The 26,866-nt window shown below is 35.7% G+C and overlaps 1 protein-coding gene across 1 annotated transcript in view; it reads left to right on the plus strand.

Annotated features, from left to right (window-relative positions):
• Positions 1-15,746, plus strand: part of LOC142414276 (sodium channel protein type 2 subunit alpha-like) — an 82,686-nt gene extending 66,940 nt beyond the window's left edge. The window contains exons 21-27 of the mRNA XM_075511288.1: positions 4,699-4,821; positions 5,090-5,371; positions 7,633-7,686; positions 8,490-8,627; positions 11,647-11,751; positions 12,164-12,434; positions 12,799-15,746. Of these exons, the coding sequence (XP_075367403.1) occupies positions 4,699-4,821; positions 5,090-5,371; positions 7,633-7,686; positions 8,490-8,627; positions 11,647-11,751; positions 12,164-12,434; positions 12,799-13,982 (2,157 nt within the window). The 3' untranslated portion in view covers positions 13,983-15,746. The remainder of the gene's footprint in view (positions 1-4,698; positions 4,822-5,089; positions 5,372-7,632; positions 7,687-8,489; positions 8,628-11,646; positions 11,752-12,163; positions 12,435-12,798) is intronic.
• The last annotated feature ends 11,120 nt before the right edge of the window (positions 15,747-26,866 follow it).

The following is a 26,866-nucleotide window of genomic DNA, read 5'->3' on the forward strand; positions in this document are numbered from 1 at the left end:
CTGGCAAAGAACTGCATGGGAGAATGGTATCAGGAAATCAAGAAGACAGCAAAAGGAGAGGGGTGAGGGCAAGGAGGCAGCAATTGGAGTAAAGAGAAGGACTGAGGAAAATGACAAGTGATGGCCTATGGATAAATATAAAAAGGTGGGAATCATTCATTCACAATCCTCATTTTGATTGTTATGGTGCTCACTGTGTACTAGGCTGCAAGGCTAATTTCAGTGCAACTCTTCCACTTTTCATTGACACATGGCTTTCTAAAGATTCTTTTTTGGAAGCTGAAATTATTTTGGTTTTGTTTGGCTCTGTCTCTGATCATAGAGAATGCCTCTTGTTGCCTTTCTGAATTCTTATAACAGAAAAAAAGCCAGGTTTTAGGTGACAGAACTAATGTTTATCAACAATCACAATAAAAAGTAGTGTTGAAATTGCACTTCAAAGAAATTAATGAAATTAGTGACATTGCATGATATGTTCTTATAAAGGAGTTCTTTCTCTTTGCATAGACATTTGAGTAGAAATTCAACAAATGGACAGGGGTCTATTATTCAGATGGAATCTGGAATCTTGGACAGAAATTTTGTCCCCTACCAATAGAATGGAAACCTGTGTAATGCTCTTTTTTAAATACTTTTTTGGAGGGAAAGGCACAAGTAGTCTTTTTTTAGCATCAGTTATGGAACAGGAGCACAGAATCCCCATTCTGAGCAAATGGGCTAACTGAATGAAATGAGATAGAACATACGTTTTCTCTGGGAAATGCAATATTTAGCTTTCTCCTTTCATGTCCTCGCCATTCCTTCTGTTGTGAACACCCAATATATACTTATACAAAATATAAAGTCAACATGTATTCCCAGAACAGATGTATGGATCTCGAAGAAACTTAGTAAGTGTAAGAAGTTCTTCCCTTTCCTTAAGATTAAATTCTGCAAAACCAGATACCCTCAACAAGGCAAGGGAAAAAAAGTTAAGACTGTCTTTGAGTGAGGCTGAATATATTATTTTTTTTATATATATTCACTTTCTTTATGGATGCCATAGACTTCTGGTGGTTTTTTTTATTGTAACTCAAATGTTAAATGAAAAAGTGTGACAATTTTATAATTAAAGGGAAATCAGCAGCAATCATCCAGAAGGATTTTGTCTTTGCATAGAACTGTTGATGTCATGCTTTAGTCTCATTTCCTGTTAGGATTCCAAGACAGTATGTTTCCAGAACCTTGTGATACTTAAATTTGCATTTCAGTTTGTCAATTAGAGCTGTCATTTGTGAAAATGAAAGAAAATTAAAAATAAATAAATAAATATATTACCATTTAAGAAGTACTCAGAATTAGTATTTTTGTACGAGCCGGTATTGTGAAAGGTTGATCTTGAATTGTGTTTAAGATAAATTCTTAGTAAAGCATACCGTATTTCCATGTGGATAGGTATGGGCTATTCCTTTTTTTCAGTTATTTCAGTGCTTGCATGTAGCCATCTTCATCTCTTGCTTGGAATGCCTACATCTTAGGACCCTGTAGCAGTAGATCATAGAACAATTTAGGTTGGAAGGCACCTTTGGAGGTTTTCTGTTCTAGTTCCTTGCTGAAAGCAGGGCCATCTTAGAAATTAGCTCTAACATCAAGATTAGATTAGGTTGCTCAGGGTGATATCCAGTTTTGAATGGAGATTCTGTCACCTTACTTGGCAATGTTTCTAGTGTTTGACCACCTGTGTTGTAAACCCGCTCCTCCCTCCCCTGCCCATCCCCCTGAAAAAGTCAGTGGTGGTCTGCTTAGCTTTTTCTGACTTTATTGCCAGATTTACTTGTTATTGTTTTCAGCTAGTAGCAAGCCACTTTAACTCTTTGTCTTACTGCTGGCATTTTACCTGTTGGTTTAGGTAACAGGCAGTGCGCTGCTGATAGTTTGAATCTATTTTTGCTTTATCTTCCTGTCCGATGCCTCTATCCACCTAAACATTGAACAAATTTGCCATACCAGTACCAGTCTAATTAAGTGTTTCACAGTGAGGCAACATTTTACAGGATCTTTTTAGGCAAACTGTTCTATACCTATTGATCTAAAGTCTCCAGCTGTCCCCTGTTTGGGTAAGAACTTATGGCATACAAACAGAAATTCTTACCCATTGTGATATTCACAGTGTTTCCAGAAAAGGATAATTAGCCCCAAAACAAGTACAAATGCTGGTTTTGCTCAGCCTTCCATGTGCAAGTTCAAAGGGTAGAATGAAAAAGAACAAACATGGGATTGCGTAGTGTTTAAGAGCTTGCTTGAACTACCCTTAGAAGTAAGAAATTGCATAAGGCTTCCTCATGTGTAAATGCAACAGGAGGACAGCCATCTGGAGTGAAAGACTCGGTGAGGACACAACTCATTGACTGTCACCGGAAAACAGCAGGACAATCAGCTTTTGAGCTGTCAGTCCAGCGGTACTGAAGGTTTCAAAAATTCTTGTGGATTAGACCCTCTCTTCCACAAGAGTAATAATGTTAAAAGAGGAAATAAATCTCAAGGCACATTAATTGTCCAAAACACAAGCAGTTTAACAAATCCAAAGTAAGGCGTTTCCACCTTACGTTGACAATGTGCTTTTCTGCAAATGCCCTATTTGTTACAAGAACAGAAAGTTGAAATGAAGCTGAGGATGGATTCTGTCTCACATCTATCATTACAGTGTGTTTTTTACGTTTCCCCTTCTTTTTGTTACAATACACCTTTTGAATATACTGTATTGGTGAAAGTATATAATATTATTTTCTAATTTTACATCACAGAAATGTTACAGTTAGCACTTTTATATGTGGAAGAAAGTTCAGAGCTGGTATCAGGAGTTGTCCAAACCATGATCATACATAAGGAAGAGGAGGAAATTATTTATTAAAAAAAAAAAAAAAAAAAGTGCTTGCATACACATGCACACACATCCACAAAAGGTACCCAAAAAATTAAGCTTTAATTGCCATCAGCACCAGGTGGTGAGATGAACTATCCTCCCTCTCCTTTCTCCCCTCCAAAAAAGAAAGCAGAAAAAAGCAATCTGTTAAATTGCATTTTAGTTTCCAAAGAAAGATAGAATTACAGCATCATTAAGTAGAGATGTGCTAATCTTGCAGGAAGAGGATTTCTTGCCATGCAAATATGCAAATATAATAACTGCATTATCTAAGAAAATATGATTGTCTGACAGGAATACTTGAAACAGATTTTCTCTATATCTTCTCTAGAATTATAAAAGTAAGGCGTAATGATCTTAAGGTCTTGATGGATTCATATGGATTAATGCTTTCTGTGCTAAATGTTTGTCTAGCATTTGAATTTAAAGAAAGAACAGTCTTCTGAAACTGATTATTGTAGTTGAGTTTGCATAGGAAATCAGATTGGTGGCATAAACGAAGGTCATTCTGCTCAGTGAAGGTGTTATTTTTCTGGATCTTCTCCTAGTTTTCTTTTTTCCATTTTTTAATGAAATTTTCTTCTCTTGAACTATGTGGCCTAATTATAGTTACTTCAGCAGCTGAATTATCTAAAGTTTTAGGTGGGTTATTTAATAAATACAGGTATATAGTCATCCATGATAAGGCATTGTAGTGATCACTGACTTGTATTTCATCTGTTGCACAGATGTTGAGTTCCCTGTGTTAATTTGTTTTTATCTAGTTTGTGTTATTTACAAAAAACATTGCATCTTGTTTTTTTAAAATCACCCCTGATTTTATTAAAACATTGCATGCTACATTTAAAAGACATAAAAAATTAACCACTTTATCCTCATTGTCTCTGTATTTTACAATGTGCCATTGTTTAACCCATTTCAATACTCTAAGGCAGATAACTCTAAAACATATCTGCCAGCTTCTTGATCATTCTTGGACTTAGAATTTTTAACTTCAGTTTTGAACTTCAAACACCGGAAACAGTACTCTTTGCTAAATGGAGGTAAACATAAATTTTCTTCTGGTACTCGATATTACGATTTTTAAATATCCATATTGCAGTAGTCTGAAGAGACAACAAGCCATATCTCACAATTAAATTATTAACTCTGTCATAACTCCACGTCCTGGGAAAGTGCTGTCTACTGTTCTATGCATTTAAGTGCATTGCTTTTAGGTAATTGTATTGACATTGGTATTTCTTTGTGTTTGTTGTACTACAGTTAGGAGTCACACGTCTCAGAGTCCTGTCTGACTGAGTAGATACCATTTCCAAGTCTGTCATCATCTGCAGGCAATATGAATTACTAGTTATTCATATATCTGCTATTATGTGAATTATTCTAAGTGCAAATTAGCAGAAGCAAATGCTGCTGGCTCACATTTTGTCATGACTATAATAAAGTGTCTGTCGTAGAGCACTGTTTAGTATTGTAAAATGTCATGTAGAATGGGATTAGGTTTTGAGTACATTTCAGGCTTTGGCTAAGTTTATTGGGAAGATGAGCTTTTATTCAAATTCTTTTCATCCAAATTGCCCTTCATTTTGTTCTGAAATTTACATGCAACATTCTATTCATTTTTAAAATTTTTTCTTCTTTTTTATTTATTCTTGCTAGAAGCTTAGGGTACTTATGAACTTTTTTATGATATCCAGATCAAAGTTTTCTTCTTCCAGGGATTACATTTGTATTGTGAGGCTATTATAAAAGAAAAAAAAAAGTTATTTTGCTTTGTTTTGTTTTGTTTCCTCTAGGTCTCCTTGGTTAGCTTAGTAGCTAATGCCCTTGGTTTCTCACACCTGAGTGCAGTTAAGTCCCTCCGAACATTAAGAGCTTTGAGACCTCTGAGAGCGTTGTCACGCTTTGAAGGCATGAGGGTAAGAAAAAAAGAAAGTCTGTAAAGCAAATCCATAAAAATATGCCTAATTATAAAATAATGGAGGAACACTGAACTGCATGTCTGTTTTCAAGGCCAACAGTAGTGTGTTTGATTGTATTACATGTGTTATTCCTTTTCTGTTGGCCTAACTTCAATGTATTTTAATGTCTTACATTAAATCTTTTGCTATATTTGAAAAAAAAGTAATCTTTTTACTGCTCTACATACTATTTTTAAAAAGTTTTTTTTCTGTGTTTATTTACTAGGTGGTTGTGAATGCTCTTACTGGAGCAATCCCATCCATTATGAATGTACTTCTGGTTTGTCTTACATTCTGGCTAATTTTCAGTATCATGGGAGTAAATTTGTTTGCTGGCAAGTTCTATCACTGTGTTAACACCACAACTGGTGAGCCATTCTCACCAGATGAAGTCAGTGATGTATCTGCGTGTAAAAATCTCACAACCACTGCTGCGGATGTTCGGTGGAAAAATGTGAAAGTAAACTTTGATAATGTTGGAGCTGGTTATCTTTCTCTGCTTCAAGTAGTAAGTGTATACATTTTGATAAATTAATTTTCCAGCTTTAATTTTTAGCAGTAACATTTAATTCCATAATTTTCAGTGTTATTTCACAATATATGAATGGATATGGGATTCGATTTTATAATTGTGTTCTATGAAGCTAATTAATATTGCTTATGGAAAAAATCTGATACGTTCTATGGCCATTTTGCAAGAGGAGGAATATCTAATATCTACCAGATGGATATAAAGTTCCTTTTGCTTTGCACCCAATCTTTTAAAGTTCTACGGAAATACAGTATCTAGTAAAAAAAAAAAATGCAGCTAGGATTAATTTTCTTTTATTTACTTGATCTTATAAGGCATGTTGACTTAGATTTTTACCATGGTAGTCAAATAGATACATTCTAGGGCTCATCTGATCTTCAAACAAGAGCGCCAACTATTGATTCAGAAAAAGTTTTTAAATTCACTTTTTCCTTTCTTTTCTTTCCCTTTTTATTATTCCTACTAGTCCCACTCCAGTCATTATCTATTATTGTCAAGTGGGTTTTTTGGAGATAGTTTTTAGCTTGTTTTTAAACTCTAGATGAGCAGTTGCAGAACTTACTAGTGCTAGGTTACTAAGCACAAGCCTTTTTTAGAGGCAGCATCTGTAAATTGGAACCAATAGGACAGAAACATATATTCTTAATTGGGTTCGCTTGACAAACTGCTTCTGGGAAAATATTTGTGCTCATAAGCATTTGGTAATTATTCTGTCTTTAAAAATCTCTAACTGGTAGTATTTAGTAGTTAGTATTGTGCTAGCAGGCTACCATCTGGCTGCTCCAGGGAGTAACAGTAGCTATTGCTAAATAGCACTAGGCAATTGCATAAATTACCAGCGTAGAGGACAGCAGTGCTTTTAGCTTTTGTAACATGTCTTCCATAGAATGGTTCAGCTATCTGATGTTTCCAGTAAACATACCATTCCTACCTTGTTTTTACTTAGTATCATAGTTCACAGGAGTAGGTTTGATGGAAGGCCCACTAGATGGATTAGGAATTGACTGGATGGCTGTGTCCAAAGACTTACAGTCAGCGGCTTAATGTCCAAGTGGAAACCAGCAACAAGTGATGTCTCTCAAGGGTCTGCACTGGCACTAATACTATTTAATAGCTTCATCAATTATATAGATAGTGGGATTGAGCGCACCCTCAGCAGTTTGCGGATGATGCCAAGCTGAGCGGTGCAGTTGATGGTCTTAGAGGGATGGGATGCCATCTTGAGGGACCTTGGCAGGCTTGAGGAGTGGGCCCACGTGAACCTCATGAAGTTCAACAAGGCCACCTGCAAGGTCCTGCACCTGGGTCAGGGCAATCCCCAGTTATCAGTACAGACTGGAGGATGAATGGATTGAGAGCAGCCCTGCAGAGAAGGACTTGAGGATACTGGTGGACAAAAATTTGGACCTGAGCCGGCAATGTCCGCTTGCAGCCCAGAAAGCCAATCATACCCTGGGCTGCATAACAAGAAGTGTGGCCAACAGATCGAGGGAGGTGATTCTCCCCATCCACTCCACTCTCATGAGACCCCACCAGTACAAGACAGACATGGATGTCTTAGAGCGGGTCCAGAGGAGGGCCAAGAAAAAGATGAGAGGGCTGGAACACCTCTCCTATGAAGAAAGGCTGAGAGAGTTGGGGTTGTTGAGCCTGGAGAAGAGAAGGCTCCAGGGGGACCTTATTGTGGCCTTTCAATATATAAAGGGGGCTTATAATAAAGATGGAGAGAAAATTTTTCCCAAGGCCTGTAGTGACAGGACAAGGAGCAACAGTTTTAAACTGAAAGAGGGTAGATTTACATTGGATATAAGGTAGAATTTTTTTTTTTTTAATGATAAGGTGGTGAGACACTTTGCATATTCTGTCTGAAAAATGCCAACCCATGGTGGCTGATTTTTGCAGTCCTCCTCCAGTTTTTTGATAGTCAGAAAGTTAGAACTGAGAGCCTTGTTATAAATTGCAGTCTTTCTGTTATGCTCAGATATTGATTGCAACTCATCCCATATAGAATTTATATGAATTTGCATGAAGATTAGATTTTATTCAGTGTTTAAGTATTAGGGAGAAGTATTCCACAGTAAATTACTTACTGTGAATACTTTGCTTGTGTCTTACCAGACTTTTAATATTCCTTTTTATTTTTGTGGGTGCAAATACATTGCAGAAGACAGTGTCTTACTTAGAATATTTACAAAAATTGAGCTTTGATAGAAAATATTAACAAGCTTTGTTTTTAGGCAACGTTTAAAGGATGGATGGAGATCATGTATGCTGCGGTTGATTCTAGAGAAGTGAGTGCAATATAAAATTTACTGAGTTAAATATAAGATTGATGTAATGCTTCTTGAATGGCAGTTGAAATCAAGTAAAATATAAAGAATAAAAATGTAAAACCTTGATAAATTTTCTATATAAATCTATGCACTATAAAGTAAAGTGCCTATACTTTTAATAGGTAAAAAAAATTATAGCAGTAGAACTACATAAAGTATTCCTAATTTAACAAGTCATTTGTAAATAACAAAAATAATGAAATCTAGTTTCCTATTAATTTATGTCACTGCGATCATACAGATTAGGAAACAAGTTTTTCATGTGTCTCCAAAAATGACCCAAATAATCAAGTGGCATCACCTGCAATAGCTAATCCAGAGCTGCAGACCCTGGTGATCTCAAAAAATAAAATGGCTGCATTTTGCCTATTTTTCTGTTAATGCTGGTATTTGTTTGCATCTCTCCTCTGTCCAGCTCCTGATTTACATAAAGTCAATAAGAACTGAATTGCTTTTGAAATTTGCACACTTCTGTCAAATTTATTAGAAATTACATGAAACATCATATGTCATTAGAGAGGAACTGGCAGACAGAAAGGGAAGGAATGGTAGGTCTGTGTGTGCAATTACAGACACCTGTACTGAATAGATTTTCAAGTTCAAAGATAAGGCAAGTGTAGGGTATGGTCCAAAACAGCTGTTTTTCCCCCCTTGTCAAGGAGTTGCTGTCCAGCTGGATGCAACTTCTGTTTCTACTTGGTATTGTGTAACTTGTCTTAACTGTTATTTGTAATGTATTGCTGTTTTTCTGTGTTACATAGATAGGGAAACAGCCCAAGTATGAGGACAACCTGTACATGTATATTTACTTTGTTGCCTTTATCATCTTTGGATCGTTTTTCACCCTAAACTTATTCATTGGTGTCATCATAGATAACTTCAACCAACAAAAAAAGAAGATAAGTATCACGTTTCATTTTCACAACACTTCATTGTTATTGAGCATTCAGCAAATGTATGCAAGGATTAATATGAGTGTCTGAAACTTCTCATAGTAATAGAAAGAATAAAAAGAAATCAGCTATTAAGGTTTCCTTTTATTCTATTCAAAATAATGCAATAATAGTCTTTGCTTTTTTAGGCATTTGAAGTAATTTAAACTTACACCGAGTGTCTGAGTGTTCTCCACATCCCTGTACAGCCCAATGATACGTTGTAGATCAGAAAGTTATGTATTGTTTTTCGCTTACCCTTACAGTGCTGTGACAAAGCTATGTGAAAATGCAGATGACTTAATTCAAGCAAATAGGTGACAGAGAAGAAGAGAATATGCAAAACTACAAATATCAAAATTGATAAACAGATAATGTATAGCAGTGTTGTGAAGGCCTTCTCAATTACAAGGAGACTAATACAGACAAGCTGAATGCTGGAAGTACTGCTCTGTATTGTAAGATTAGAGAGGGTTGGGAAACTGTCTCGTGAGTTAGTAGTGAATTTGCAAGAGAAAGAAAATTGTTGACGTTTGAAAATGTGTAGTTTTTCTTTTCAACTGAAATTGTTTCTAGTATTCAAATGAACATAGGATTGTGTCAAGAACTCCAGGAGCATATAAATAGATTAAAATGCAGACTATGATGGCGAATTAAATTCTACTTGCTATTTAAACTATAAATGCTGTCTAAGGTCTACAATAGTCTTATTTTTCTGTACACATTTCAACAGAATCATACTGGAATATTGATTTAAAAAAAAAAAGTGAGCTAAGCAATAGCAAGGCAGTACATAACTTCTTCATTTGTGATTCTAGATGGTTTGTCAAGTTTGAGTCATTGTACTGCAAAAAGATACTGCTAGACTTACTGCAGTGGAAACTACCAGTAAATCTTTCCACTAGAGATTGGAGTATGCAGCTTCATATGTTGCTTCTTCAGATCCTTTGAGTCTCTTATCTGCAGACCCACATAATAGAAAGGATGAGTTTGTGGTTCCAAACCTGATGACATCTTCATCCTCCAAGATGTTTGCACGTCCCTTGGAATAAACATCAGGGGCTTACAGTACTTGAGAGGAAGGTGGTTCACTTTCTTATCCTTGGAGAGGAAAACTAAGGTTATATCCATGCTATTGACATTTTTGGCAGTCTGTATGTAACAAGGCGACCTTACTCAGTAATGAGGTGATTATAAATTCTATAAGTTCACTTGGCAGACACTGTCTACTGTAGTCATTATGACTTGGAAAGCAGAGAACAGTTCCTGCTAAAGGGCTTTTTCTGGCAGTGTGGTATACACCCCTTGTACATTTGTAGCTGTTGTAACTGTCACCAAGAAAGCTAAATACTGCAGATATCACAAAGGACAACAATTAGGCTGGGGAAAATTCTATCTACATGCTATTCTTCAGTATCATGTAGCAAATTAGCAAACATTAGTCGCCTGTCTTTTGAATTTATAGATGCACCCATGCTCATAGAAATGTGCAGATCACGTGGTGCGTGGCTACGAAGCAGTACTTTTCTTGTCTTAGTTCTGCCTTCGCATCACTGAGATCTCTCCATTTTGGGTAATATTGTTGGGATATGAATGGGAAAGACCTCATGTTGCAATATACTGTCCCTGTGTAGTTAAACTGTGTGCATTTCTTTGGTCCCTGTGTGCATCCTACTTTTATTACATTAGTTCCCATGGGGAAAAAAATGTTCCACTAACTGTCGAATTCCTAACCATTACAGTCCTCAAAGGCATATAAAGTGTGTCTCATCTTGAGACTGCTATTCTCCCTATGAACAGCACACTGAGATGGTGATGACTTGTTCACTCTTGGTAGCCATTACATCAGTGAGGCAGTAGAAAAAATGCCCACTTCAATGCCAATTCCTTTATGGCTTTTTTTTTTTTTATTTCCCATGGGGTAGAATCTCCTGACAGAGTCACATCACATTTCCACCATAATCAGCAAATTAATTTCTTGTTTTTCTTTGAAGACCCTTACTCTCCAAGAACTGAATTTTACTTGAATATTTAGCTTATGAGGAGAGCACACTAAACAAGATCCCCTTTGACTTCTAAATATTCATGTCTATATGTAGCCACAGCTGAAAGACTCAAACACATCTTCATCCAGATTCATCATTACTTTCTCAATAAGATTGACACTGTATTTGACAAAGTCAGTGTGACAAAGTCACAGAATCACCTGTGACTCTGAAATTCATTTCCAAATGCCACTGCTTTGGCATCATGCATACCTGGAATGTACTTACAAACAAATGCATGAAAGAAAAAAAGAAGTTACCTGTCAACATAAATTGTATTTCTTCCAAGTGTTTTCATATGTGTATTACACATACCAGTCTAGATACCCTTTTACTCAGACTGCTGTCCTCTTATTCAGGCAAGAAACCCCACAGTAAGCCCATGTTTCTGATGATCTCTGTACAATGTAGGGGCATGGTCAAGGCTCATATACACTGTGGAAATATTATTGTGGCAAAACCCCATCTGAACTGAGATACCTGTACTCATGATAAAATGTGCATCCTGAAAAGTAACATCAGTAGTTTCTTTTTCCTCATATGATTTCCCTGAAGGCATATCAGCTCTCAGTGAATCTTTCTACCTTTGAAGCTTTTTTTGTTTCTGGTTGACTGACTTACAGTTAGATTTATAAGTAAGTATGGAATGTATATTTTTACAAGGTTTTTTTGTACATATTTAATTAAATTAATCAGGTATGTAATTTTTTTTAATAACAAATAGACAGAAGTTCTAGGGTTTTTCTCTGTTCCTTAATTTGTTTTATTTTTCCATCAAGACTTGTCAGATATTTTAACAATCTTTGATATAATTACTATATTTTGGGTGTGGTAACAATATATAAGAATGGATACATGGTTCATAAAAACCATGTTCTGCAACGCTGTGAATTGATGGAGTTAAAGGCTGGCTGTAATCAGTTCTATTTTTATTATTTTACCTTGGAGGTCAAGACATTTTCATGACGGAAGAACAAAAGAAATACTACAATGCAATGAAGAAGCTGGGCTCCAAGAAACCACAAAAACCTATACCTAGACCAGCGGTAAGAATGTGTGCTGTTCTTGTATCGTCTACATTTGGGAAGAAATTGAAGCAGTACATTAACTATCAAAAAATTTCTCCCTTAACTCTAAAATGGTTTAGGCCTAATTCAAGTTAGCCCTTCATTCAGAATGGAAACATGTACGTATTTCTGTTCTGCAGGAAAAATCTCTCATATTTGTTATGCCTGAGGAAGCAGAGAATCAAAGAATCTGAAGAAATAGAAACCAGTTGGGTTTTGAGGGGAAAATTTAGAGCTGGAAAATAAAGAAGTTACTGGACAGTGCTTTTCTTAGATTTTTCAGCCTTTTGCTTGGTTGTATATTTTGGGGGAGGAAAAAGGAAATGGGAGGGAGGAAAAGGATGTTCATTACATACGAGATACTATCACCTTTTCTTTTTTCTCCCCTCAGAACAAATTGCAAGGTCTGGTGTTTGATATTGTAACAAAGCAAGCATTTGACATCACCATTATGGTTCTCATCTGTCTTAACATGGTCACCATGATGATAGAAACAGATGACCAGAGTGAACTGATGCAAAAAATTTTATACTGGATTAACTTGGTCTTTGTTGTCCTTTTCACTGGTGAATGTGTCTTCAAACTGTTCTCACTCCGTTATTATTACTTCACCATTGGCTGGAATATTTTTGATTTTGTAGTTGTTATTCTTTCAATAGTAGGTAAGAAATTCTTATATTCAAAATGAAACATAGTAAGACATATTAAATGCTTCATCTCCATCAAGTTTTGCAGATTAGAGGAAATACTTAATTTTAATTTCCCCTGATTATTTAGGAAAAGAAGAGCATACTTCAGAGTAGTAACTTACTTAATAATTCTATATCAATTTTAATACTCCCCCCTTTTTTTTTTCCTGAGAGTGCTGGGAAAAAAGCTAAAATTACCCATAGCAGATAACATTTATTTCCAATTATAATTTCCACTAATTCCACACGTAGAGTTGTTCTTTATTCGTACTTTGTTGCGGAAAATGTAATCTGTGATAAAATGTTACCCTTTTAATTTTATTTTTATGTTTCACAGGTATGTTTCTAGCTGACGTGATTGAGAAGTACTTTGTGTCCCCCACTTTGTTCAGAGTTGTCCGACTTGCCAGAATCGGTCGAATCCTGCGTCTCATTAAAGGCGCTAAGGGAATCCGCACTCTGCTTTTTGCTTTGATGATGTCTCTCCCTGCTTTGTTCAACATTGGTCTGCTGCTGTTCCTGGTCATGTTTATCTATGCGATATTTGGCATGTCCAACTTTGCCTATGTTAAGAGGGAAGCTGGTATAGATGACATGTTCAACTTTGAAACGTTTGGCAACAGCATGATCTGCCTATTCCAAATTACCACATCTGCTGGCTGGAATGGTTTGCTAGCCCCAGTTCTTAACAGTGGGGAGCCTGACTGTGACCCTAACAAAGCTCATCCAGGGAGCTCCGTTATAGGTGACTGTGGCAACCCTTCCGTTGGGATTTTCTTCTTTGTCAGCTATATTATCATATCATTTCTGGTAGTGGTGAACATGTACATTGCTGTGATTTTGGAGAACTTTGGTGTTGCTACTGAAGAAAGCGCTGAACCCTTGAGTGAGGATGACTTTGAGATGTTCTATGAGGTCTGGGAAAAATATGATCCAGATGCAACACAATTCATAGAATATAGCAAATTGTCTGATTTTGTAGCTTCTCTGGATCCTCCTCTTCTTATACCAAAACCAAACACCATGCAACTTATTGCAATGGATCTGCCCATGGTAAGTGGTGACAGAATTCACTGCCTTGACATCTTGTTTGCTTTCACAAAGCGTGTTTTGGGGGAAAGTGGGGAGATGGATGCCCTCAGAATACAGATGGAAGATCGGTTTATGGCAGCCAATCCTTCAAAAGTCTCCTATGAACCAATTACAACTACATTAAAACGAAAACAGGAGGAAGTGTCTGCTACTATCATTCAGCGCGCTTACAGACGTTATCTTTTAAGACAGTCAGTAAAGAAACTTTCATTTATGTATCAGAAAGATGGAGATGATCTGCTTATCAAAAAAGATACAATTATTGGTAAGCTAAGTGAAAACTCACCTCCAGAAAAAATGGATATGTCTGCATCCACCACATCTCCACCTTCTTATGATAGTGTAACAAAACCAGAAGAAGAAAAATATGAAGATGACAAATCAGAAAAAGAAGACAAGGGGAAAGACAGAAGAGGAAATAAAAAGTAAAAGACATAAAGAGGTTGTCCATGACGAATGTTCACAAGCCTGAGAAGATGACATTTTTATCAATAGCACTCTTATTGGAGGATTATGCCAAAATTACAAGTTTTTACATATTTACCCACTGCTGCAGTCAGTGCCTGTACCATGACAATGACCCTTCACTAGCAAACTCTCAGTGTGTAACAGGGAAACAACCTTGCCAGAAGAATAGTTTTTATTATCAGCTGGCACTAATGGAGAGGAGACACAAAAGTTCTACTTGGACTGTAGGAACCCTTAATGGAATGCAAAATTACCAGTCCTAATAAGTCTGTATTTTTGTGGAATAAGTGTATCCACTCTGTACATTTAATCTCCTGTGTATGTTCTATGTGTGTCAATTTTTTTCATGATCTCATTTGCTTTAATTCACATACTGCTATTTGTCATTCTGTTGTGCTGAGAAAAAAACTAAATACTCTTGCAGAGGAACACAAATGTCAGGAATACATAATTATGGCATCATAGTGTGAAGATGGTTCTCTTCAAGCCACTTCTAAAAGCAGAAAAACAAGATTCCAGATTATGAGCCTCAAGATCTAGATCAAATCAACAGCAAATGTTAAAAAAGAACAGAATATAGATAGAAAATTTATCAGAAAACAAACCAAGGGAATAATTTTCACAGAAAAGAGGTTGGTAGTTTAGTCTCTTGTTTTTAATATACTTACGTTTAATACTTTTTAGTAATTCTTAATTTATGATACAGTCAATTGCAGGTACAGTGATTTAAATAAATGGTGTTACACACACAACTCCTGTTTTGAAAAATGTGAAACTATGAAAAAAACATGGTTACTTTCAGAGTCTAAGTTATCTCATAATTCCTGAGAGATTTAAACAGTTCTTTTCACAGAAAACCTATGAATGCCAAATTGTGCCTACAGAGAATTACTGAAATAAAAAAAGTGGTAGTCTCTTTTCTTTTTTTAACTGTAGACCCTGTAATTTCATGAGTAGCTTCCATATTTCATTGCAAAGTCTGTTTCTACACTCCTTATTTCACATGAATATATCCCACTTAGGACAATAATCAAAGCTACATGTATAAATTGATAGCAAAGTACCTTTTGGGACAAATACTACCTTAATGTATACCTCAGGCTTAAATTTCCATACTTTGGAAGGATGGGTCATGCCAGAGACACAAAATATGTACATCAGAGGTGGTTTTGACCCCCCATGGCACTTTAGTCAGGTTTCCACTGTATGTAATGCAATCTTCTGTAGAAAGGTGAGATGACCAAAAAGATGTACTTAAATCAGCTTTGTCCTGCCTTGTGGTTTAGATGACTTTTTTATCATCAAGGCTGACACTATATATGTAAGTAAAATATCCTCTGTTATTTAATCACTTGTTTTACACAGTGGTACCTGTTTGAACAAAGAGACAATGACCTAAGTACTGTATTTATTGTATCAAATATGTACCCTAGTAAGTGTAGCTTATAACATTTCAATAGATAATATGATAGATTCTGTAATACTCCAAATAATTGGGAAGCTTTAACTGATGCATGCTTGCTGCTATTATCCTACAGCTATTAAAGTCTAAGATGGGAAGACATGTGAGTAGTAAAAAGAAAAAAAACTGTTCGACGAGACCATCAGTCCTCATACCAGTAAGCAATAGTTTGCTGCTAATATAGATTTTATTTTGTTTGAGTTTTGTAATCAGCAAATATGCAGGAAATAACCAGACTACACAGGACAAATATATTGCTTAAAATGTGGGGCTAGAAAAAAACTTTTATAGTATATATCTATTGATCTATTCTTGTTATTTTGAAAATAGTTTTATTTTAGAACATTTTATACTTATTATAAGAAACTACACATATCTTCATGTTGTTAGTAATTTTTATTGCTGTCTATCTGTGACACTTTACTGTTGGGAATCCTAAGATACAGTGTGAATTTGTAATTGCAAGTTTCTGCTAATTATATTAAACATATTTTAATAAGGAATAATTTTAAAAGAAATGGACAGTACAGTTATTTGTCTGATCAGTAGGTAGGTCTTTGTATGTGAAACAAGATAGGAGGGTTTCTTTTAAAATTATAATCCTGTCTGTCAATTTTCAGGGTAATCTTAGTAATCTTAGTAATACAAACATTGCTTTTCCCCGGTGTTAATCTCACAATGTCTGCTTTTCTTATTGTTTCATACTGCAGTAGAAGCGCTTTAAATATAATTTATTATTCAAAATCTTTTTTCATGAGAATGGATAGTGAACTTGTGCAATGAACAGTGGAATACCTTGCATTTCTTACAAAAGAACTGGAATATAGATGGGCTCCTGCTTTTATAGAAACTATTGGCTCATGTTGTACTGGTGAACTGCATGCAGGAGGTTGTTTTACCGAAAATAACTACATTGCTAACAACCCAAAAGAATAAAGGTAACCTTTTTATGTACTTGTTTTAGTCTTTGTGTTTTTATTGTATGAAGTTTCTACAGATTAACAAGTAATGGTTGGTAAAATTAAGGGGGAACCACTTTAGCAATGAAGCAATGTGTTTGACATCTAGATCGCATGTTGCTTTATGACTTAGATCAATATCAACTTGTCACCATCCAGATGAAATGAAATGCTTATGTTGTCCTGACCAGAGAAGTTTTTCTAGAATTCAGAAAAGAATCACATTCCAACTATGTGGTTTTCTGTCAGATTTTTGAGTTGCACAGGAAGAGCTCCAAGTGGTGTCCTCTGGTGGCCAAGTCTCCAGATTCTCCAGCCGCAATTCTCCAGCCACAGTCTGGAGGCTGTCTCCAGATTCTTTGCTGAGCAGCAGATCCAGCAAGACACTGCTCACCCTGGGGTGGGTGTTCTGGGATCTGTCACCAAAATAGCCCCACAGGGGGATAACAGAGTCACTTTAATCCCATTCCTGCTCAAGAAACCCATGCTTGCCAAGAGAAAGGAAAAAGACCTGTTAGAGGTGTTAATGGCCACCCCACAGCTATCTTCAGGTGACTGATGGCTTTACAGAGTCTAACAGGCATGGTCCCTGGCAAGAGGTTACTGCATACAGGTGGCAGGATATGGAGCAGGGTGTAGGCAGGTGGACCTGTGCATGGAGTAATTAATGCAATTTTTTTCATTCTCATTTCTGTTGTGAAGAGTAGCTGCTGTATACTTGGGCCGATATAGCTAACAGGACAAAAAACCTCAAGTATGCTGTGCTTCGAAGGACAATGTGTATGGTTTTGGTAACTGTATCTAATTTGAATTAAAACGTCTTCTTTTTTTTAATCCAGAATAGTTATTTTTTTAATATCTTAGTTGTTAACAATAATTACGCAAAGCAATAATGTAAATGCTTTAAAAAATCTTGGTCGTACTCTTGAATTGCTATTTAAACAAAATTGTTTTACGTCAGTGCTGGATAGGTCCATAGTTCACTTTAAAATTCTATGTGGAATAAGTATGAAATGTGTTTGTAATAATTTTTCTACAAATTTGGTAGTGTGTGCAAGTATATGAGGTCATTTATAAAATCATTTTACCCTGTAAAATTTCTATCATTTTTAAATTTATGTTTATGGAAACCATAATCCCACTGAAGTCACTCTCCATTTTTGTTGACTCAAATTCTAAACTTTCTGGTCCTTTGCAAAAAGAGTAATATATTTGCAGATTTCAAGTGTATATATTTGAATAAACTTGTATCCTTTTATATTTATTTGAAATTATTCCAGTATACCTGGAAGTTATTTGTCTTTATGGAAGACACAGTTGACTTGCAGTCTTCCTCCTTAACCTGCAGGTATAAAATATATTCATGTTTTAATGTTGATATAAGACAGATGTTTCAGCGTAATGGGTCAGTCATGTATCGGTATGCAAAGCATTAAGCAAAATTCCTAGAACAGGAGGACACTGCACTCTCTTACTGTCCTAGTTCACAGAGAATGAAAAATTAATAAGAAAGGCTCCCTTAAAATTTTCTCAGAAATGAGCTTTCTTTACTCTCTCTTACCCACCCAGGAATGTAAGTGTATTTTATTTTGTAAAAGTGCCATCAACACCCCTCCCTGCCCCACCAAAACCCCCCAAACCTATATTAGCACGTAAAAGGAGAAAAGTTCTGTTTTTTAAAGATCGTGGCCTTGCTCAACTCCATAACAAAACTCTGTTTCACTTCTAAGGACAAGACTTCTCCTGCATCCAGCATACAAAATTACTTGTATTGTAAAAATATAGAAGGGAAGGATGGCAGGGGGAAGAGATAGAATATTGCTCATTCGCTTTCTTTGTAAAGAGGGCTGAAATATGTTCGGGGGGTTGTTCGGATTATTTTTAAGCAGAAATGTATGTTGCTGAGTACCAGCAGTACATCAGATTCAGTAAAAGAGCATCTTTGCTCTAGCTATTAGCAGCATAGGATTTCTAATAAATAGTTAAGCCTGACTGCATCCAGTAGAGGGCACAAACACCTACCAGATGATCATGGTACTGGGCCTGCTGTCTTCTGCCACAAAGCATCAAGAAATACAAATTGCAATCAGAGGCACAGGGGGTAGCTTATAGCTTTCTAGAGAATGTATAGATTTTATACTTCTTTTGTTCTACTGAACTAATGAAGCTACAACATGATAATTCTGCTTGTGTAAAGATAGCTTTGTTGGTAATACTTTTGTGACTGGACCAGCCGTTTTTGGATTTAGGTTCTGTACCCAGTAGGGCATGTGGCCCTATATCCAGAGCTGACACCACATTGGTTAAGAACTGTCACACTTATCTGAGTTTACTAAAATATAGCTGAAGGGTGTTGATGCACTGGGGAATTCCACAGATAGATTTAGCTTTAGCTTTACTTTTATTAACAGGCATTATGAATTTAATTCCACAATGCACCTGTGAAACAGCCCCAACCTTCTAAAAGAATCACGTAGGAAAGTATCTGTCTCATTTTCATGGCAAACAGTCATAAATAACATGAAGTATTGTTAAAAATGCAATTTTTTTTGGAGGTAGAAAATTCTTACAATACTAATTCTATAGTATATATTCAGAAAGGCTTATCTAGCTTTATAATACATTAGAAGAAATAATCTGAAATATCTGCAGTGTAGGAATATTTAATGGCTCACAAACCTCTGCATTAGCAACATCATTTTCAGTGGGGGATGGTACCCATCTCTTTTATTCTCCGAGCACAGCTAGGTTTTGTTGATGTGATACAGAATGCAGTCTCTGTTACTTAACGTATTTTATTTTTTCTTGCTGATCAGTGGGAGCTGTTGCACAGTGAAACAGACGTAACCTAGTGCTTGCCTTAAAAAAAAAAAAAAAAAAAATCATACTGCAGTGTAACCCAAGCAAAGTAAACTGCGGCACATTCTCATCCCTCCGGAGAGGGAAAATTGCATGCTGAAGCACACATGATCTCTGCTGCAAGAAAAGCTTTTGATGAAAATAAGGAATGACACTTCATAAACAATTTATAACAATCAAAACCAGCAGTGCCAGACATGCTCTGCACTTGCATTTTCTACAGCAATCTTGATAATAATCTTTGTAGAATCTGACAGCTGATTAAAAAAACCCACAGTATGTTTTTCAGAAAATGTACATCTGAAACAGAATGTAATAAGCTGTTTTCATTTTCAAAGTAGTAAGTATCTGTAACATTCATCTTCAAAAATGGTCAGAGAATTACATGCTGTATTGCTATTTGCAGTATTGCATTGTAAAAATGTCATGCTTGCAGATACCATAGCAACCCCCGTCATGTGGTACTTTTTGATTGCCAAACTATACAGTAGCTTTATGCCCATATTCTGCATCAATACTTTCACTAATATCTGTTATAATGTTTAGTAAATACTGCATCTGCATCCACCCCATAAGGCAAATTGGACTATGGCAGTGATGATCATGTTCACGATCTCAGGCAGACAAAAAGTTAAAATACTCTCTCCAGTAAAAGGCATTGTGAATCCCTGTAAACTTTCTCTTGTCTTAACTTCTTGATGGCCCTGATGGCTGTCAGATGTGATGTATAAAGGTTCATGCAGGATTGCTGCAAATACTAGTATATTTATTTATATAGATGGAAAGCAGCTGCTCATGCTCTAACTGTGTAAGATTGGAAATTGGATGTGATTGATGTGGTGATGGGCAGATAAATGCAGGCTCCTGATAGCCTCTGTCTGGAGCTGCAGGTACATCCAAGAAATATTTTGGGAGTGATGCTCAAGAGCACTGTTAACTCACCAGCTTTACTGCTCTTGCTTTCTCATTTATTTGAAATGCATTTACTTGAAATTTCATTTATCTGCCATGTTGCAACAATCTTTTAGAATTTTGTTACTTTCATATGACAAAAGAACAAGGAAGTGAGAATGTTTGTGTTGAAAGGATAGTAACCAATGGCAGATATGGAGAAAACATAATAAAATGTTAACATGATTTTTCTACTTGTATTTTAGGATTAAAACTTTTATTTCACAATTGAATTCTGCCTCATATAAGGAGAGCTTCAAACACAGGAAATTTCAAAAGGTACATAGAAGAACTGATGACAGGAAAGGAAATTACAGTGTAGATATTACTGAAAGGTTATTAATATAAAATCTTTTGCAGAAGTTAATTGGAAGTTGGTGAACTCTAAAACTAAAAGATTGTACCAAAGAACATGGTAGTGAGAAAAGTCTGCAGCAGAGTACGATTAGAAATGGCTGTCTTGGCACAAATGAATCTGTTTTGCTTCTGTGATCAGAGAGAAAACCTCATACTAAAACCTAGGATCAAAAAATGCTTTACATATCTGTTAATATCCAAAACATATCTATGTGTATGTACCCTATTTATTCATGTCTATTATATAAACTTCTTTAATAATTTTAAGTGTAAAAATCTCCTCAATTTTCTTAAGAAAAGGGGGAAAAAGTGTAACCGGAGGGCATGCAGGCTCAACTTTTCCGTATTACTTGGTACCTACTCACACTCCAGCTTCTCTTTCCCTGTTCCACTATCAATTCCTTTGGATGACATGAAGATTTCACATGACAGTTCAGACTGAAGTGGTGTGAACGAGCTCCTTTTAAAAACATACGATGAAGTAAAATAAAATATTTTTTCCCCTTTGAAGGACAGGGAAAGGTTGAGTTTGCAGGCCTTCCTAACCTAGTCAATAAGATACTGTCCAAAAAACACTCTCTTGTGCAATTTCTTAGCTTTTAAAAATATCTGGGTTGTTAGTCAAAGGAACTGAATCTGAAAGGTTTCCTCAGTATTCCCCCATACAGACAGTGTAAAAAAAAATATAGATGTTCTTCAGAGCTGCATTTAGGCTACAGGCTCTGACTTCATTTTTGCTATTGTTCTTATGGAAGTATATTTGTGGAAGTCTCAAGGAAGAACAGGTCAGTAGTGTCCATAGTATGCCATGTCGGCAGCAGTGGCCATATGTTTTCAATTATACCTAAAAAAGAAAACTAATTGCTCAGTATATCCACTTCAAACATTAGATCCAGATTGAAAACTACTGAAAATAATAGGTCTTGTACAACAGCTTTCCATAGAATTTAAATCAAATCCATACTGACTTAACTGTTTTCCAGTTACGGATTTCCTAAAACAGAAATCTTTCTACTTTCTCTCTTCTAGTTCTGTAGTCTAAATAAAATTTAAAATTACTCTTAGCCTTTACCTTATGGTAAAAGGGTTGCTTTCTTACTGCCTTGTCTAAGGAAGAGTACAAGACATGCCTTCAAAAGTACAATATTGGGGAAGGACGTTAATTTTTCTCAGATGACTTTGCCAGACAAAGACTGGCAACATATGCCATTACTGCTGATGTAAAACATGTGAAAGAGGTTACAGATTTAGCATTATTATTTCAGTAAAGATAAGTAAGATTTATAATCTCAAGGTAAACCATGCAGGGAGAAGACTTTAAAAAATGAATTTAAGAAGATCTCATTAGATGTGTATCCAAGAGCCAAGTCTCTGCAATGTTATTTATATATAAAAGTGTAACAAGAATAATAGTATCGTATTGTATAACCCCTGGGGTTCAAGGCACTGGAAGGAAGCCATGCATGTAGAGGAATGGACAGGAAGGATTTCAGAGTCCAATAATGAATATAAATTCTTCTCTAGTTACAAAATGTTAATGTCAAAAACCTTTTTGTGGCATTCTTTTCTGCACCTAAGGTTAAACATAAGTCACTGTAATTCATTTGTTTAGTATTATGTGTGATGATTAATGTTTATAGCATATCAAGATATTGCTTTTTCTGTTCATAGCTGTAATTGTTGGAAGACAAGGATTGGCATATTGGAAAAGCCAGCTATTGGAAATGGCATAATTTTAGTTAAATAGGACAAGCATTAATGATATTTAGTGGATCTTTCTGTATGAAAAGAATATAAATAAGCCCTTCTAACTGCTATCAAGTCCATTGGCAATTAGTCAAGAAAAAATTAGCCTCCATCTGGACTACCAAGGTTAGATCACCATGTTATTGGCATGATAACTCAGTTTAATTAACAGTAATACTATGCTTATTCTGTGAGTAACTATATAGAAATTTAAAAACAAATTTCAAGGATAACTGCCAAATATTGGGAGAATTTGTTTTTACCTTACCAACATTATTGTAAAACAACAACAAACCCCTTTAAAGCTTTTCTTGTATTCAGACTTCCTGTTCTTGTATATAAAATGTGGATTTCTGCAAGATTATAAATCATTAAAATCCATAGGTTTGCTGCATAAAATATAGCATCTCTAATAGCTTGATTTCAATGTACTCTCTTGATTTATTGTCAGTTCTCTGACAATATAAGAGGAGAAATGAAAGCAATTACTTCAAGTACGAGACCCATCTTTCCAAGGCAGTATTTTAGAACTGCCTCTTACTAAAATAAATAGACAGTTAAGGTGTACAGAAGCTGTACTGTGCTTTTTCTAATATCTGCAGTTGTCACTGTTATTCTTTCAACAACCAATGATTAGGACTCTTTCAAAAGTAAGATTTCTTAGATAAGGGATTTCATTTTTTTATCAATGGCACTTTTCAAAATCTTTGCCTGTAACTTTTCAGGGGATAGAATTATGTGCCACATACTGGAAAGAAGTGTTTATTGCTTTTAGATATTATTCTGATTTTGCTAATATTTATTTTATAATGTTTATTTAATATTAAAGTATGTTGGCTTGCACCAACAATTGATTTTGACACTGTGCTATCCATGATGGTCAAGACTAAGACAATTTGTGTGTTGTCATCACATTAGTTAGATACCAGATTATGCATAAAGCCTGGTTCTACTGTCTTGCCCAGTTTCCTGACTTTTACCTTTTATCGTTGATGGTGACTTCATATGTACTGCAAATGTCTGAATGTTTAAAAAAGATTCCCCTGAAGCCTGGGAAGCCAGGTTTGAGGTATGATTAGTTAGGGAGCTCAAAACCAGCAACTATATTGAGATATTTTTGAGGACCTGATGTCTGTGCATTCATAACAAATCTAGAGAAAGAATATGTAAAAACTTGGTTTTTTGCTAAAAAGGAAGAAAAGTAAAAACTGGAAAAATGTTAAAATACAACCTGTTGACTTCTTATTTCTCTCCCTTATCTCAGAGTAGTAGAGTTTTTCAGAGGATTAAAGCCCAGGAGAAATGGAGATGCTTGAACACAAGTGAATATTAAAACTTCTCATGAGGCTCAGGTCTGCTCATATAACAAAGTTTAAAAGTTAAGGGTTCAGAAATTCCTACTCACTCTTATGGAAGTGCTTTATCTATAAAGGCAAGGGTAGCAGATGTGCATAGGTGGTGTAAGGTTCAAAAGACTAATAAAGGAAATATTTTTTAAAGTATTTTAACACCCAAAACCAGAAAACAAAAACAGTCATCAGGGTGCCGTGTAAGAATTTAATCTGAAATGTGTCATTCTCAGTATGAATTTTCTCATAGACTTCTGCTTTAAGTTTCTATTTGTGTAGGTGAGATGCGTTTGAAATATATGTCCCTTTAGTTGAACAAGGAATTCAAACAAGGTATAGCACTTTTTGTTCAAATGCTCAATGAGTAGTCTGTTTTTGGAGAAAGTGGGAGTTGGTACACCATAGTGTGCTGCATCTCAAATCCTGTTTCTGATGCCCAAATTCCTTCTTAGTCCCCAAGTTTTGGTTTTAGGATATCAAGTCCAGTGAAAAGGTGTATTAGAAGACCAACTGTAATTGAACCAAACAATGGGTTAAATTATTTAATATAAGTTCTCTATCTTCCTCAATTCTGATACTACTCCTCTCCACAGGTAAAGAATTACTGAATTGTTGAGATGCATGTCTAACAGTTGAAAAAAAATTTAACAGTTTCAAAATTCATGTGGCACCTATTTCATATGAAGGGGTCAGTACATTTACCTTTAATGCCACATGTAAGAGCCTACACCTGTTCCTCCAGATATAGGTTCTTTTCCCTTCTGACTTTAAGGCAGCTCTAGTAGAGTGTAATGTAGTCTCCATTTCTTTCCCTTCTCCTTCCTGCTCTATTCCCAGTCTGGAATAGAGAAGAGTTGCCTTCCAAGCAGGAAGACCACAAATCAATTTATTGCAGCGGATCGTTCAAACAGTGGAGCTGAAGAGTAATTGGATGAGCTGTAGCAGTTATTTCACATATGACAGCACCAGCAAATGGTGGGAGGTAACCTTATTAGCAAATAGACTTCAGCAGCTATTAGAATAAATGTGAAAGAATGAAGAAAGAAGACATTGTTATTTAGAAAAATAAAGTAGAGACAAGTTGAAGTCTTTTATTTTTATGGGTAATTGTATTCCATGTAAAACTACAGCTTTGTGTACGTATTCTCTGAAAAGCAGATGTGCAGTACTCAGCTCTTCCTCACGGGGATAAAAGGCACTCTAGAAGCGATTTTAAAGAACTTTGAAACATGACAAAAATACTACCTTAAAATGTCCTGTTTAACTGTAAGCAGAAAGAGATAATAGTTTATACTTAGAGACTGATAACCAACGTACTTCCTGCTTGTACTTATTTTTTTCATATAGATAAATTGGTTCTATCCTTTTAAAATTTGTCCCATCTGATGAAAGTGATAAGGACTTTTGGAAAGTATCTGGTTTATTCATAACCTTGTGAGAGTTTCTTTAGGTTTGACTGCATTTTCTTAAAAGTTTCAAGAGTATTGTTAAATGTCATCAGGGCAATTCCAGCTACGAACTTCTCTAACACTTTAAAAGTTTTCTCATGGTGCCTAATGACTTTTCTAAAATCTTCCTAATGTATACAGCACTAAGTATATTAAAAAAAAAAAAAAGTAGAATCTAGCAGAGCCTAATCTAAATTTCTAGTCTTTCTGAGTGCAGCTGAGATACTGATCTGGAAGACCTTCCCTGGAGATCACCAGCTGCTGACCATTCTGGTGGTGAGAAACCTTGAGGCACCTTTAATGCCAAAAAGCTACCAAATGTATTACCAAGCTAATCTAAGGTTTAGCTGATTCCCTGGATGAGAGACTGACCAATCTATTGCTTCCTGATTCTTCCCAGCCTGTTCATTGCAGATGCACTGGATAAGTCATAGTAGTTACTGAGCAGGTAGAAAATTCTGTCTTTCAGCACACCACAAACAAGAGCACAGCATCTAATCCTTCAATACATCTGTTCTTGAAAGCACGACAGTTAACAAGTCATTCCTCCACCCTTCACACTGTGGTGAAAGCCTTGAGTGCAGAACTGGCAAACTCTGTTGTGGATGAGGCGGGGTTTCTCCATCAGAGTTTTCTGCTCTTTACTGTTCACCAGGGTGTGAGGTGAGGGAAATAAGGGAAGAAATAGAAAGGAACAGGAGAAGCAACTCAGTTCAAAAAGCTCACAAGGATGTGGGCAGAGTAGAGATAAACACAAAGGAAAGGAACAAAATGAAGCTGGGCAGTAACTTCTGTTCCAGCCTGTCAATGACTGAATTAGCTGAACTGGTTTATGACTAGTATTATAGGCAATCCACTGTTTAATTTAGTATTATGAAAAATGATGTAGTAAAATCATGAGTCCACTGAAAATATGAAAATTTTTCAACCTGATTTCAGTGAGGGGATTCTTTAGGATAAGAGGTATTGAGCAATTGCACAGTTTTATTTGTATTTATAAAACATGCATGCTCAAGAGTTTCTGGCTGCATTTGTTCAGTTTATGTATTAAGGGATTACTGCAAATTTGTCTAAAATAATCTAGATCTATTACTGTCAATTACACTGACACATATCACAATTAATTATTACTATCACAGATAGTGCAGTGTATTTCAGTTAGCATTCCATATCACTAACCTTTCCTAATCTTAGTTGCTCTTAGCTAGGAGAGGAGTTGGGTCACCTCATCGGTTTTATCAGTGCTGTCCCCTAATACTTTTAGAAACTCCAGAATTGTTCAGGCCTTTCAAAGCAGATTAAAAACATGGGGACATTTATATTCCAATATAACGGAAGAATATCATAAGCGGCTTGAGAAATCTGCTAGGATACACTGTCAGTTTAGCAGCTCTTTCACAACGCAGTTGTGAAAGGCATTCTGGGAAAGCCTTGTCAAAGTGTTTTTGAAAAGAATTTGTTATAGTGCTGTAAGGTAGTTTTAATGTTCAGGGTTTATATAAGAGACTTATTAACACAGCTGCTAGACAGTGAATGCAACACAGAGAAATTAGGGTCAAATCTTACCAAATAAGTGAATTTTCCTGAAGTTGAGTGATTTAGGAAGAAAATGTCATTCCTTGCACATTATCAATGCAAAATTATTCTCTTATTTTATAGACTTACGTCAAATTATTTTCAGTATTCCGGTTTCCTTCCTTGAAATGTAATATAT

This window comes from Mycteria americana, chromosome 9 (genome assembly GCF_035582795.1).
Source record: "Mycteria americana isolate JAX WOST 10 ecotype Jacksonville Zoo and Gardens chromosome 9, USCA_MyAme_1.0, whole genome shotgun sequence".
Classification (NCBI taxonomy): Eukaryota; Metazoa; Chordata; class Aves; order Ciconiiformes; family Ciconiidae; genus Mycteria; species Mycteria americana.